Genomic DNA, 13,424 nt, shown 5'->3' with positions numbered 1-13,424 from the left:
CGGGCAGGCTGTAGAGCGATTGGCGGCTGTGCCCCCCTTCCAAAAAAGATCAACAACTTTGGACGATTTCCCCCTAATTTTTTTTTGCTGCGGTCCCAAAAAATAAGGTAAAATAAGGTATATACCATGTTAGTGTTCAGAATGGCTTAACTTACATTATTTTGTTGTAATTTCGAGTAGGGAAACCTGACTCACTCCAAATGTTACTGGACTACAACTCCCATCCTTCCTGACCATTGGCCATGCAGGCTGGGCACAGTGGGAGGTTTAGTCCAACAGCATATGGAGGGCCACATGTTTCCAGGGTAGAGAGGCACCTCTTTGCTGTGGCCTTTGACACTTGAGGGGTACGTTTTTAGGAGACACTCTGGGGAGAGTTCCAAAGGCCAGATACAAAAGTCTGATTCTGCCGTAAACCCTGCCATAGGGTGCTGAATTTAAAGGGACCGTTGGCATTCAGGATTGGAGTACGCCTCTGCCTAAGGCACTGGGGCCAGTGGTTTGAGAGCTGCTATTGGGAACGTCACACTCTAAACCTCTGGACAACCTGTATTTGCATCACTGAGAAATAACCCTCTGTGGATGATTTTGTTCCAGAGCTTGGACCTCATACATATTCTGATAACCCAGTTAACAGTTTCTATCTTCCTGATAGACTGGGAGAAGCCAAAGGAGAGAGGAACAGCAAAAGCATCTATGGGTAAAAGATTGCCTTTGTTTTCTGATAGGTTGTATATAGGGCTGTAAGAAGGCTGTGATCTGAAGGCAGCAACTGAATGTTGGAAATTTCAAAACAGACAAAAGAAAGCATCCAACCATGGAAGCAGGACATAGCTAATTGTGGCTAGTAGCCATTGATAGCCTTTACCTCCATATACCTTATTTTTTGCACCATAACAGTCATTTTTTTCCTCCTGAAAAGTAAGGGGAAATGTCTGTGCTTGTTATGGAGGGAATGCCTACGGGTGGCATGCCTACAGATTTTCTTCCTCTAAAAACTAAGTGCGTGTTATGGTCGGGTGCGTGTTATAGAGCAAAAAATACGGTATTTGTCTAATCCATTTTTAATAGTAATCCAAGTTTGTGGCCATCAGTGCCTCCTGTGGGACTGAATTCCACGGTTAAACTATACGCTATACCCAACTTCATTGGGTGTCCACACATTGTCGTGTTAGGAGTGAGGGTGCAAAACTTGTCTCTGTCCACTTTCTCCATTCCATCTCTGTGCAGAGCACGTATAGACAAAGTGGTGCTCTCCAGACATGGTTGTACAGCCAACTCACATCTTGCATATGTTTAACTTGCATGATTTCTGCTTTATTCACTTGGTGGCCAGTCAGCTAAAATTGCACAAATTAAACATACAGGGGGCGGAGAGCTTAAAAGCATTTCTTGTGCAGTGTTTTCCTGGTGTGGAAAGAGCTCTTAAGCTGTCTACCTTGCTCACTGGGCTTTGGGAGATTTTGCGGGAACTCGGGCACCTTGGGAGATCTCTCAATAGCCTCCTAGAGCCCTGTAAGAGAGCTCTGCCTCGCTTGGCAGGTAAGACCTGTTTGCTATGCCGGCTCTAGAAAGGTAAGGATGTTTGTGTAGGGGTGGTTCCTAGGCAGTGGTTTGACTGTACATGTGTTTGTGTATATGTACCATCCTTGAAGTGTAACCCCCACACAAGGTTCAAGTTGACTATACTGCAACTCCCATTATCCCTGATCAATGGCCATACTTGATGGGACTGAATGTGATCCAGCAGTATTTGGAAAGCACCTCACTGGCTACCCATGATCTAGGGCTAGCCAAGGAGGATATCTGCTAGGGCAGCATGCCAATCAGTGCTCCATCTACAAATCTCTGATTAGCTAGGAAGAATCATCCGATGGCTTTCCCTCCCAGTCTCCTGTGACTGTTTCCAGTTCCAGGGTTGTGCTCAGCCATTTTAGTTTAAAACACTGCCAAACGTAAACCCCATCTTATCTTGCATCCCTTCACATGCCCTTTCATTCCACCTACTGTACTATTGTATTCAGGCAAAAAGGGTTGGCCATGGGGCTTCCTAGCATTTTGTGGGATGGAGCATGAAACGTTTGACACCGTGTGCTTGCTACCGGAGGATGTTCTTGAAGATCTAAAGCTTTGACTCCCAGGAAAATGAGGGCAATGTTACCTACAGCACATTCGCACAGCTGTTGTGTGATACTTGCTTGTTTAATTAGTGTTGGCAAATCACTTTGAGGCCCTCGGTTCTTCTGGGAAATCAGCAGGAGCCTGTTCCAGGAAGCAAGCTTGCTTCAGATTGTAACGATTTCATATCAGGAGAGGTAAATTAACATAAGCAAGGGCTCAAGGAAACCCAGGGGCGTTGAGCTTTGCACTTTGCCAAGAATCCGATAAGCTCGTGTGGAGTCTTCAAATAAAGCCAATTGTTTCAGCTTCATTGTGTGTGTGTTTTAACCTCCCTCCCCTGCTTCAGGATATCAGAAGGCTACTTCCTCTGTGAGTGCCTGGAGAACTTTTCTGATCGCTAATGAGTGGAACGAGATCCAGACCCATAGAAAAGTGAACCCTTCACTCCAGTTGTTTGCCGTCTTGCTGCTACTGGAGGTGAGAGAGAGAGAGAGATTAAGGAAAGAAAGTATTTGCTGTGCAGTCTCTGTGCTCTGCTACTGATAACTTTCCTCTTTCTCAAGGTCACTGATATAATATACTTAGGACCACAGCATGCACAACCTTCTGCACAGATCACCAGGGGTGCAAAAACTTCTGTCAAACTTGAAGACAGTTAGATTTTCTATGGGCCAGCTCAGAGGCGGGAGGAGAGGAAATGTCCATTTGGACTGGTAGGGTAGAAGGCAGGGAGACCAGCAGTAAGTGGAGCCAGAGCCAGGACAGGCAGAGGTAACATGCTAAATTCCACAAGGGCAACACTGAGACTAATGGAGGCAGAAGCTAGCAGGCAGGACATGGAGGTTGCCATCTTCTTTCTTGTAGCCGAGTAAGATTGTCTTCCATAAACACAGTTTTAACAATGAGTCCGTAAGTGACTGTGGAGGCAATTCTGGACCCACACATCCTTCCACGGTGGGGACATTGGTTCCCGGGCAGGAGTTGATCACGTTTCTCCCTTGCATTCTGAGTTCGAGTGTCTTCAAAGTCCATGGCTCCTTTGGTGAAGGCTGGTCTCCAACTGGAGCGCTCGCAGGCCAGTGTTTCCTGGTTGTCGATGTTTATACTACATGTTTTTAGATTTGCCTTGAGACAGTCTTTAAACCTCTTTTGTTGACCACCAGCATTGCGCTTTCCATTTTTTGTTAAGACATTTAAGCACTTGGCCAACACCACATCACCCTTTGCCAATCAGTTTTTACTGAAGTGTTTGACACAGTAAAGACAATTTAAAATAATTACTATACTTCTAGTTTTTATAAGACCTTGCAGTGTTTTTAACATGACGGTGCGGTTTAGAAATATTTAAAGAAAGGAAAATAAAATAAACCCTGGGCCTAACCTATGACCTTACAGTGCCTTCATGTAACTTATAAATTGGGCATTTCTAAAGCTTTTTAATTCTCCAAATTACAACGTGGTTGACTCAGCAGCCCTCTCAACTCTTATGACTATGTAATCAATCCAGTTTTGTGGGGGGTGGGGGAGCCATACCCCTGGGCCCACACAGGGAGGTTGAGAAGAGACTTAGACCCAAATCCCACTATGTTCTGTTGAAGTGGGGACCAAACAGGCTTCTTTTAATTTCTAGGTGGTGGGGCTTAAGAATCTCACATCAAGAGACCTGAATGTGAATCTGCACCCGGGACCAAATGCATATCGTGCTCCTTGGAGTCCAATTCTTCGGTTTGGGATTGCTGCTTCTGTTTGGCTGGCAGTAGGGATTGTACAGGTGATCTTTCTCACTGAGTTTGGTTTAACTAAAGCTGCGTACACACTATAGCTTTAAAGCATATTTGAAGCACATTTTGTCTCTCAGAATTTACGGCATTGTAGTTTGTTAAGGGTTTCTGGGAATTGTGCTCTGTGAGGAGTAAATGGCAGTGCCCAAAATTGTTTGAGGGAAAGAATGTGTTTCCAAGGTATAGTGTGTACACAGCCTAAGAATGTGTGTGTGTGTATGTGTATATATATATATGTATATATACGTGTGTGTGTGTGTGTGTGTGTGTGTGTGTGTGTGTGTGTGTATCTCCCCTTGATGCTGTATTAGAATAAAGGGCTATCTAGGTCATTCTACATCTCCTCTTCCTTTAGTGCTAGTGTGGAAAAATGTAACAAATGCAAAATCAAGAGCAATAGCTAACCGTTTTTGAAAGGTAGGTAACATGACAAAAGAAGTGAGCAATCTTATTGTGTGCATGTTGTGGGACACCCTCAAAGACCTCATTTACTATATTAAGAAATAAGGCCAAGGTTGCCAACCTTTCGGACTAGTGGACACATTTTGGATTTTGAAAGAGTGCTGGCTTGGGGTGTCAGTCACAAAATGGGTGCCATGGAGAGGTTGTGGCAAAACACAAAATGGTTGCCATGGGGAGCATGGCATAACACAAAAATGAGAGAGGCAGCCATCCTTGGCAGCCTAACAGAGCACTTTAATTGTGCAAATCTAAGTTTCCAGTATGCGCTTGAACCCCTCCTATAAAATGAGGCACCCTTTGAGTATTGCTGCTGATGAGGAAACTACTGTGTGCTCTTGCCTACCATAATTACAGGGTGATTATAGGCAGCATGCCTTTTTTTTTAACAGGTGCTGTTTTCTGTTGGGTTATATGAGCGGTTTGTAGAGGACAAGATTCACCAGTTTGTTGATCTTTGTTCCCTGAGCAATGTGAGTCGCATTATATTTATTTAACAGGATTTCTATACAGTGCAGCTTAATCATTCAAACTGCTAAGCAGTTTATGTTCATGTACTTATTTACTATATTCCTTCACCAAATGGTCCCAGTGTGGATTACAAAAATATCACAAATTTAAAAAATACACCTTCATTAAAATAATAAAATTTTAATTATTTTATTTGAATGCTATGAGAGCCCGTGTGGCATAATGGTTAGAAGACAACCTGGGAGACCAGGGTTCAAATCCTCACTTGGCCATGAAGCTCACTGGGTGGCCTTGGGCTAGTCACTGTCTCTCAGCCTAACCTGCCTCACAGGGTTGTTGCGAGGATAAAATGTCAGGGAAAGAGAACCATACAAACGTAGTAAATAAATATGAAAATTACAATCATAAGACAAGCCAATAACAAAACTGTGCCGAGCAACAATTGGCTGAGCTGCATAGAGATAAAAGTTTGGCCATGTGCCATTATCCAAAGTCACCACAGGACCAGTTTGTTAGCTATCCTGCTCCAAGATGGGCATGCAGGGTATTATCAGAACAAATCAAGTATACAGGCCTTCTAGTGACTCATAACTGATTAGTTTATTCAGTGTATGTTCAATTTGAATAGAATTTCCAAAGCTGCTGCTGCTGGTAGTATTTGTTGTGGCAGTAGTAATAATAGGAAAACAAATTTAAAAATTCTTAAAACAACAACAGCATTAAAGCACTGGGGCAAAGTAAAAACCAAAACCAGGTAAAATCAGCAGATGAAATGCATTCAGTATGAAAGCCATCTGATCATTGGTAAATTAAAACCACACTAAAATGATTGAGTGGTGATTTTTTAAAGACTTCATCTGCCTATGGAAGTATGCCTGGGGAGAGGACATTCCTTAACTGGGGCACCTGCCCCCAAAAGGCCCAGATATGTTGGGTGTGGTTGAATTGCTCTAGAGTGGAGTCTTAATTGTGCCATTGTTAATCTGTAAACAAGCTTTGATTACAATCGTGTTCAAACATGTTCTGAAACTATATTTGCCCATTTGATAAATGATTGAGTTCTTCGTTTGCCTCTCCCTGTCCCTCTAGGTGTCAGTGTTCATTTTGACACACAGATGTTATGGCTTCTACATCCATGGGAGAAGTGTCCATGGACAGGCAGATGTGGGCATGGACACCATACTCACCTATATCAGGAAGGAGGAGGTAATAGTGTCTACTGGTCCATCCATCTGTCCTTTCTCTTTATGACAATTACTTTGTGCACCTGGGAAGGCTATATCTCCCTGCTGGATTTGCCCATTTTCAAGTGAGCTTGCCAGGATTTAAATCCCATTAGCTACTATTTTTACAAGGCTATGGCGATCATGATTCAACTGAAACTGGAGAGAGTTGAAAGGTAGAACTTGTGGATTTTATAGTCACCACATCACCCTGCCCCCCAATAAATAATAGGAACATTGTTATCAATTCCATTAGGTCTTGTGCAAAAATAAGGCATGGGGCAAGGTTTCTATGGCTCTATTCACACTCCCATTTCCTGGGCACTCGCTGGGTTTTAATCCATGTTCACTTGATGTTATCTCAAAGGCATATGTATCCTGTACTTTGTTATAAAATGCTAGATGAGTTGTTTCTCAAATCCACTTTAGGCCTAGTCCTTAAGCTGTTTGTATGAACATCTTGGCAGAGGGTCAAGACATCCCCTGCTCAGTCAATGCTGCCTAGTGTCTACAGAAACAAATCTGACATAAATAAAGCCCTGTTGATGTGAACAACTAGGGAGTAAAGAGCTGTGAAATGTGCAGGGGGCAGGGAACAACTTCACTGTGCTTTAAGATGGTAATGTGAACACACCCTTAGTCAAAGGAATGTGAACTCCAATATGGTTTGAGCCTTGGCTGGCACGTCTCTCCCTCCCTCTCCAGAAGAGATCTCTGATGTCAGATCTCTGATATTTATGCTTTGTACTTCCCAATTATTATTCTTTCCACCCCTTCCATTGGTTCTCTCCACAGGAGAACCTCTGTGCTCTGAGAGGCCTGGAGGCCTACTCTGATGTGCAAACATTTGAGGTGCTTCTTACTGACAGGACCCGAGCATTTTATGACAGAATAACTCTATCTTTCATGGAGGTACAGTACCTAATCCTATTTACTCAGTAATTGTTAGACAAAGATATTGGTCAGCTGGGCAAAGTATTACTTAGAAATGATGATGCCTTCGAGGGTGGAAGCTGTCAGGCCTGGGGGCCACATGCAGACTCTGGGACTCTCTGTCTGGCCTTTGGGATGCTCCCCACAGTCTTCAGGGTGCCACAAAACTTGGTTGTTTTCACTTCTTGATCAAAAGCTAACCTTAGTTGAGCTTTCTTTTGCTGAGCTCCTTCAAGGAAGAGCAGCCTGCTAGGCTACAGGCAACCCTCCCATTTCCCCCTCCACTTTTTAATTTAAAACTCTGTCTGTGCATGGAAGCCAGCGCTCCAGAACAGCAGGTGAAAATTGAGCCAAGATCCCTGCTGCCAAAGGCAAGATCTGAGTGAAAACAAATAGATGTATTTAAAAAAAAACCTCTTCAATTGGGAATGCCAAGTAACTGGCACAAACTTTAAAAGTCTGTGCACTTTTTCTGTGACAGGTTCCCAGAGGAGCCCACATCCGACCTGACCTTCACAAACAGAGACTAAATGGCTACTTTGCCTTGAACCGCTTTCTGGTCTCCTTTTTTGAACATGTGAGTCTTTGGCTACCTCTGTCTACTATTCACCTTTTTTTTGTACTGGGTATTTGTATCCATGGTTTGTTCTACACAAAGTGTTTTGCTTTATATGCAAATAATGGGGGCCAGTGTCAAGGACCAACATAGTCAGGCATCTACCAAGGGACCACTGACAAGAACCTCTTGGAGCTGCTCTTCCACCATTGCTCACTCACCTTTTATTCTGACCCAGACAATGGTGAGGGGGAGCATAAGATGTCACTGCTTGCTTACTCATTGGGGCTCTTTCTGCCAAGCAAGCCAATGATAACTCAGATGAGGAAGGTAGAGATGGACCACTGCCTGGGTGGTCTATCAGGTCTTCTTAAAATAATAATAGGAGGGTAGCCTAGCCAAACCAGGGCTGTTAAGAGAGTCATGGTGGTCATTGCGTGGCGAGTTCCCGCCCCCCACCAGGATAAATAAAGATACAAGACACCATAATTTAAGGTTAAATGGGCGAATTAGGCCACAACTTTATTGAATTCAGGAATGAGAGGCATTGGCTTAGGCATTGGGCCTATCAACTATCCGGCTCCAGCCCATTTGCTGGAGACACGGGAAGGGTTAACACCATAGAGGGGGAGTCTCCTGCTGAGGCACGTCAACTAGGAGCTCCCCGGGTCACCGCTCGGGGGCGTGCCTTTGGCCCACACCTCCATAGGCTTCGGACAGGGCCACGCCCCCCGGAGTCCTTTATCGGACCACCCTTCGTTCACTGGGGGGAGGTGATGGCTTTCCTCCCCCCCACACACATCCTCTTAACCCCTTCTTACCAATGCCTAACGGCCAATGCCGAGGAGTTGTGACGAGTTGCTACGAGGTAGGCGAAAAACCAAATGGCTGTAAATTGCCAGTTGGGAAAAATTCCTACCATGCCCCTTGCGGCGACAGACCGAAGTCCATAGCAAAGTCAGAGACCTACCTAAAGCCTACCCAAAGGGAGGGAGGGTGGGAAAACGTGAGGGCTAGCCGGCGAAAAGAGGGTGAGCCCCCTCTGCGCCGGCCCTAAATAGGACAGGCCACGCCCCCCCAGCCAGCCGGGATTCCCCTGAGCAGCAACACTTCAACACATGAGCAGCAACACTTCAGTCCACAGTAAACTGCCATGTGGAAGTACCCTTAGTTAATGTTTTTCCCCTTGTCTTTGTGCGTTTAGTGTCATCGTGCAGGCCCAGCTGTGTTGGAAATGAATTATAAGTGAGTCATCTTGTACTGACATATTTCTTTCACTTTTAATTGTCTCCTCACTCTCTCCACCCTTTAGAGATACAAAGATATGGACTACATGGTGAAGGACAAATTTTTCCTGGAGCGGATCATGGACATGGAATTCCAGGAACCAGGGGACATTTCCACTCTCTATAATGGTATTCCAAACACTTACCAGTGGGAATTGGTTTGTAAGCTTCTGCACTGGGTATTGCCTTTTATCAGCTCACATCCACACCATACATTTAGAGAACTATTGTGCTACTTTAATAATATATTTATTGGTTTATTTCATTTATATCCCACTGATTTCTCCAAGGAGTTCAAGTTAGTATAGTTGGTTCTCCCTGTCCTCATTTAATTCCCAGAACAACCCTGCGAAGAGGTTAGGGTGAGAGACAGTGAGTGCCCAAAGTCACCCACTGAAATTCATGTCTGAGTGGGGATTTCAGCCTGGTCTTCTTGGTCCGAGTATGACACTCTAGCTGCTATACCACACTTGCTGCCACAGGGATTTAACTTCATTAAGGGTGCTGACTTCACAGAGCTACCAGTTCTTAACAATCCTGGGAGATGCTGAGCTCCATAATGAGATGAATGAGCCCATGACTGCTCAAACAGAAGCCAATCAAATGCAAGGAATGGATATGTGCCATTTACTGTACCACTGATGGTTGAAGTATGTCACTAACCATTATACCAGTCTGTGAGACATGCCCACATTTAGGATACTGCTCCTTGATATTTGTAGATGTTCACACACTCTTAAATTATTTTCCTGTGGCATGGAGACTAACAGATGGACAACAAAAGTGGACCTGCAAGGCCTTATGGTTATAAAGAGGCTTAGATCACATACACACCATACATTTAAATAACACTTATGCCGCTTTAACCGTCATGGATCATCCTGGGAACTGTAGTTTGTTCAGGGTGTTGAAAATCTTAGCTCTCTGAGGTCAGCACCCTTAACAAATAACAGTTCCCAGGATTTTCTATGACTGTTAATGTGGTGTAAAAGTGCTTTAAGTGATGGCTGGTGTCTGTTAAGACTGGTAAAGCAGGAGGCAGGGAGTCCACCAGTAGGTGGAGCCAGAGCCAGGACAGGCAGAGCCACCCCCTGGCTGACTGTAAGTAAGGGTCATAGGGTTGCCATATTTCAAAAAGTGAAAATCCACACACACAATGTCCAAATTCACCAAAATCTACATAGCCGAAACCCAGCTATATCTAGGAAATTCTGGACATATGGCAACCCTAATGTGTCAGTGACCCATTTGCCCTAATGGTCCAGCCTCCACTGTATGTTTCAAATGTGTGCTTTGGTTGTGGCAATACAGATTCTGTTTTGGGGTGTTTTTTTCAGAAACAGAGTTTTGCTGTGAGAGTAAAAAGGGTGGAAATCTGAAAAAGATACTATTTTCCTCTTCCTCTAGATGACCGTGCATTATTTAGCAGAACACTTTTCTACAGTCATGAACTGGTGCTGCTGCTCTTTGAAATCCTTGTCTTCTCTGCTGTAGATTTGGCAGCACAGGATTTTGTATTGTCAACAATTGTGACCTTTGTCGTGCAAAAGGTAAATGGTTTTGTGACACCGGGTGCATGATATATCTCTAAAGAGTAGGGATTGGGGTGGGGATTTGGGTCAGTTCACATTTTCATACGTACCCACCTAATTCTCACTTCACAAAACAATACACAAACTGAAATGCTGCTATGCTTTGAAATTCACAGTTCTCCCAATTTAGTGATGGACTTCTCCTAACCAATGCATACAAAAAAAATATACCCACTAAAATGGTGACAGGTTTTCATGAGGCCTTAAAAAGGAAAAAAAATGCCAATTGATGCAGAACTAAAGTTTGGAGAAAGTGAGAGAATATGAAATTGACAGCTTTGTCCTTAGAGGATGGGGTGTTAATTTTACTCTCTTAAGAATATGCTTGGAATGGAGAAAGCAGTGGAAGGTTCTGCCCCTCTCATTTATTGTGAGAGTGGGTGAAAGCTGAGGGTTACGGAATGGAATTGTCAGGCAGTAGACACAAGCAGGGCTGTCTTAAGCATATCCGGCACCGTGGTACAAATATCTCTCCAGCAAGCCCCCCCCCCCAATTTCCCAGAGTTGTCTACCTTTTTTAAGGGGAGGGGGCTTTGGTCCGGCTTGTTTACATCATGTGGTCCTACACGCACTCAGCGCTGTACGTAAGTAAGAGGCACCCAGATCGCAGCCCAGACAGCCTCCCGCGCCCTCACGCAAAGGCTCCCTCTAAGTGCCCAGCGCCCTTTACCTTCCCAGGGAAGTCTGTGTGACAGGAGGGCCAGCAAGCAGATAGGTGGCTCGCCGCCTGCCCCATCCTTGCAGCGCGCTCCAATGGGCAGCTGAGAGGAGAGGAGTGGACTGCCCAGAGCAGGGAAGGGAGCACGCCCTGACTCTCCTTCCTGGACACTCAGCCTGTGGCACCCTCCAAAATCTGGCACCCTGGCACCCCACGCCACTAACCTCTATGGGCAAGACACCCCTGGACACAGGAGAAAACCAAGAACATGTTTAATGTGATGGGTGTATTGCCTCCCATTTTAACCAAAAATCCGCAGACACACCATGGGCCACCTGAATGCAGTTGGTAGACCACTGGTGCTCCATGTGTCACAGTTTGGGTACCTTCGCAATAGACATGTGTCTTTATTGCACTACTTTGACTTTCAGTTTGTGAAGATGCTTCGCGACACACTTGGAAGGAGGAACTTGGCTGAGAAAACCTTGGTGGAGAAGCAATTCCTAATCTAGAACTGAACAACAAGCTGTTAATATTGAATCTACATTCCCTAGCTGTGGGGTTGCAGCTGCTAATTGAAGATGTAGTGAAACATTTAGGACACCTTATCTGTTCAGCCCCAGAACTGTGGCATGCACGTCTTTGATATGAATTACAGAACTTTGCCCAGGGAATCTGTTCTTGCTGTCAAAGTTCAGTGCCAAAGCATGTGAAGTAGCATAAGTGCCTTTGAGCATTGGCCATGCATCTTTCCCAAAGTAGCAATGAAGTGACAGTAAATCCTCACATACCTATTTTAAGTTGTATGGCTTCCCAGCACACATGGGCCTTAGCAATTCTTGGCTTGAAATTTTCAGCACTAGTGGGTGTGAATTGGTAAAAAAGCAAAATGAAACAAAACACCAATACTGCGCTCCTGCATGTTCCAACAGGACAGAAACAATCACAGACCATGGGCTCTGCAATCAGTTGCTGAACAGAAGGTAGTGGTTGGTCTGCAGCAGAGTGGCTTAAACATGATTCATGGGCTGCATATAATAGTTTTTTGTGGCTCAACAGCCACAACATTGATTATTTAAAAACATATTTTTTTTAATGACTGCTCCCATGGATCCCTTGCTCTGATTCTATGAGGCTAACAGTTGTTTTTCTTATCTTACTCGCCCTGCAATGTTTTTGCAATGTTTCCCTTCTTCATCTTAGTAGTAGTATTAGAAGTATATTGACTTTTACACTTTGGTCACACATTCTGGCATGCAGCCCCTGAAGGACTGACCATGTGTTGATGCAGCCCTTGGTATGAAAAAGTTTAGCCACAACTGGAGTTGTGTGTGAGAGCTTTAAATTACACTTGTAAGCACATATGGCTGGCCAGTCTTAAAGGCCTGCTCCTACCAGCCAATCTCAGGTGCCCAGTTTTACACAACACCATTCTCTTCTGTGTCTAAAGGGCAGTGTCTAAAATGGTGTCCCAGGCAAGGAATATCTTCAGCTCTCCCCCCTCCAATTAATTCAGTGTTTTAATACATTGAGTTGTCCCGGCTTCAACAAAACATGACTCTCCCACATCAGTCTCTACAGCCAAAGCAGGCAGTGTAACCTTCCAGTTGTTTGATTTCACCCTCAAAGGCACACTTCTCCATTGTATCCTGAAATAGACAGATGCCAACAACAACACATTGAGTTTTTAAAAATCACGTTTGTAGCGCATTTCACGATTTATACTTGTATGAGCTGATTTGTGCACATGGATCTGATCACAGTCCCTTACAAACACTCTGGCACACGTACCATTTGTTTACTAGGCATTGATGTTGTACATTTTCTTTAAAATTAAAAAGATTATGACGTAATGCTGGCATCAGCATTACAAGTGAATGTGAACTTTTTGTGTTATTTGTTTCAGCTGCTGGATAGTTGTTGGATACATTTAGAGTAATAGTTAGCTTCTCAGCCTTACACACACACACACACACACACACACACACACACACACACACACACACAAGTTCAGGTGCTTGTTTGGGTCATTTGCTACTGAATCCACCTTTGCTGAATAGGACCTGAGCACATACTAATATAGGAAGGATCATAACTCATGGTGGGCATTGCACACAGAAGGTCCTAGATTTTGCCCTTTGCATCTCCAGTTAAAATAATCACATAGCAGCTGATGGGGAAATAACACTCTGCATGAGACACTGGAGATCCACAGAATACCAGGCTAGATAGGTAAATAGTCTGACTTAGTACAACTCTGACCTGAGGTTCTTTGTTCAAGTCCCAGTGTCCTTGACACTGCTTAAAATAATGAACATGAAATCCTCGTGGAGTCACAGCCCAT

The 13,424-nt window shown here is 44.3% G+C and overlaps 1 protein-coding gene across 4 annotated transcripts in view; it reads left to right on the top strand.

Moving 5' to 3' along the window:
* Nucleotides 1-12,964, top strand: part of LOC310711547 (meckelin-like) — a 28,474-nt gene extending 15,510 nt beyond the window's left edge. For 3 of the 4 annotated variants that reach the window (XM_083513607.1, XM_083513605.1, XM_083513608.1), the window contains 10 exons: nt 598-700; nt 2,468-2,598; nt 3,752-3,892; nt 4,754-4,834; nt 5,922-6,038; nt 6,851-6,967; nt 7,470-7,565; nt 8,857-8,959; nt 10,238-10,380; nt 11,512-12,964. In XM_083513607.1, the coding sequence (XP_083369733.1) occupies nt 598-700; nt 2,468-2,598; nt 3,752-3,892; nt 4,754-4,834; nt 5,922-6,038; nt 6,851-6,967; nt 7,470-7,565; nt 8,857-8,959; nt 10,238-10,380; nt 11,512-11,592 (1,113 nt within the window). In that variant the 3' untranslated portion in view covers nt 11,593-12,964. The remainder of the gene's footprint in view (nt 1-597; nt 701-2,467; nt 2,599-3,751; nt 3,893-4,753; nt 4,835-5,921; nt 6,039-6,850; nt 6,968-7,469; nt 7,566-8,856; nt 8,960-10,237; nt 10,381-11,511) is intronic. The other variant, XM_083513606.1, reaches the window with a different exon arrangement.
* Nucleotides 12,965-13,424: the final 460 nt, after the last annotated feature.

Source organism: Podarcis liolepis (assembly GCF_965112155.1).
Source record: "Podarcis liolepis genome assembly, chromosome: 7".
Classification (NCBI taxonomy): Eukaryota; Metazoa; Chordata; class Lepidosauria; order Squamata; family Lacertidae; genus Podarcis; species Podarcis liolepis.
This window is presented reverse-complemented; position numbering and strand designations above follow the sequence as displayed.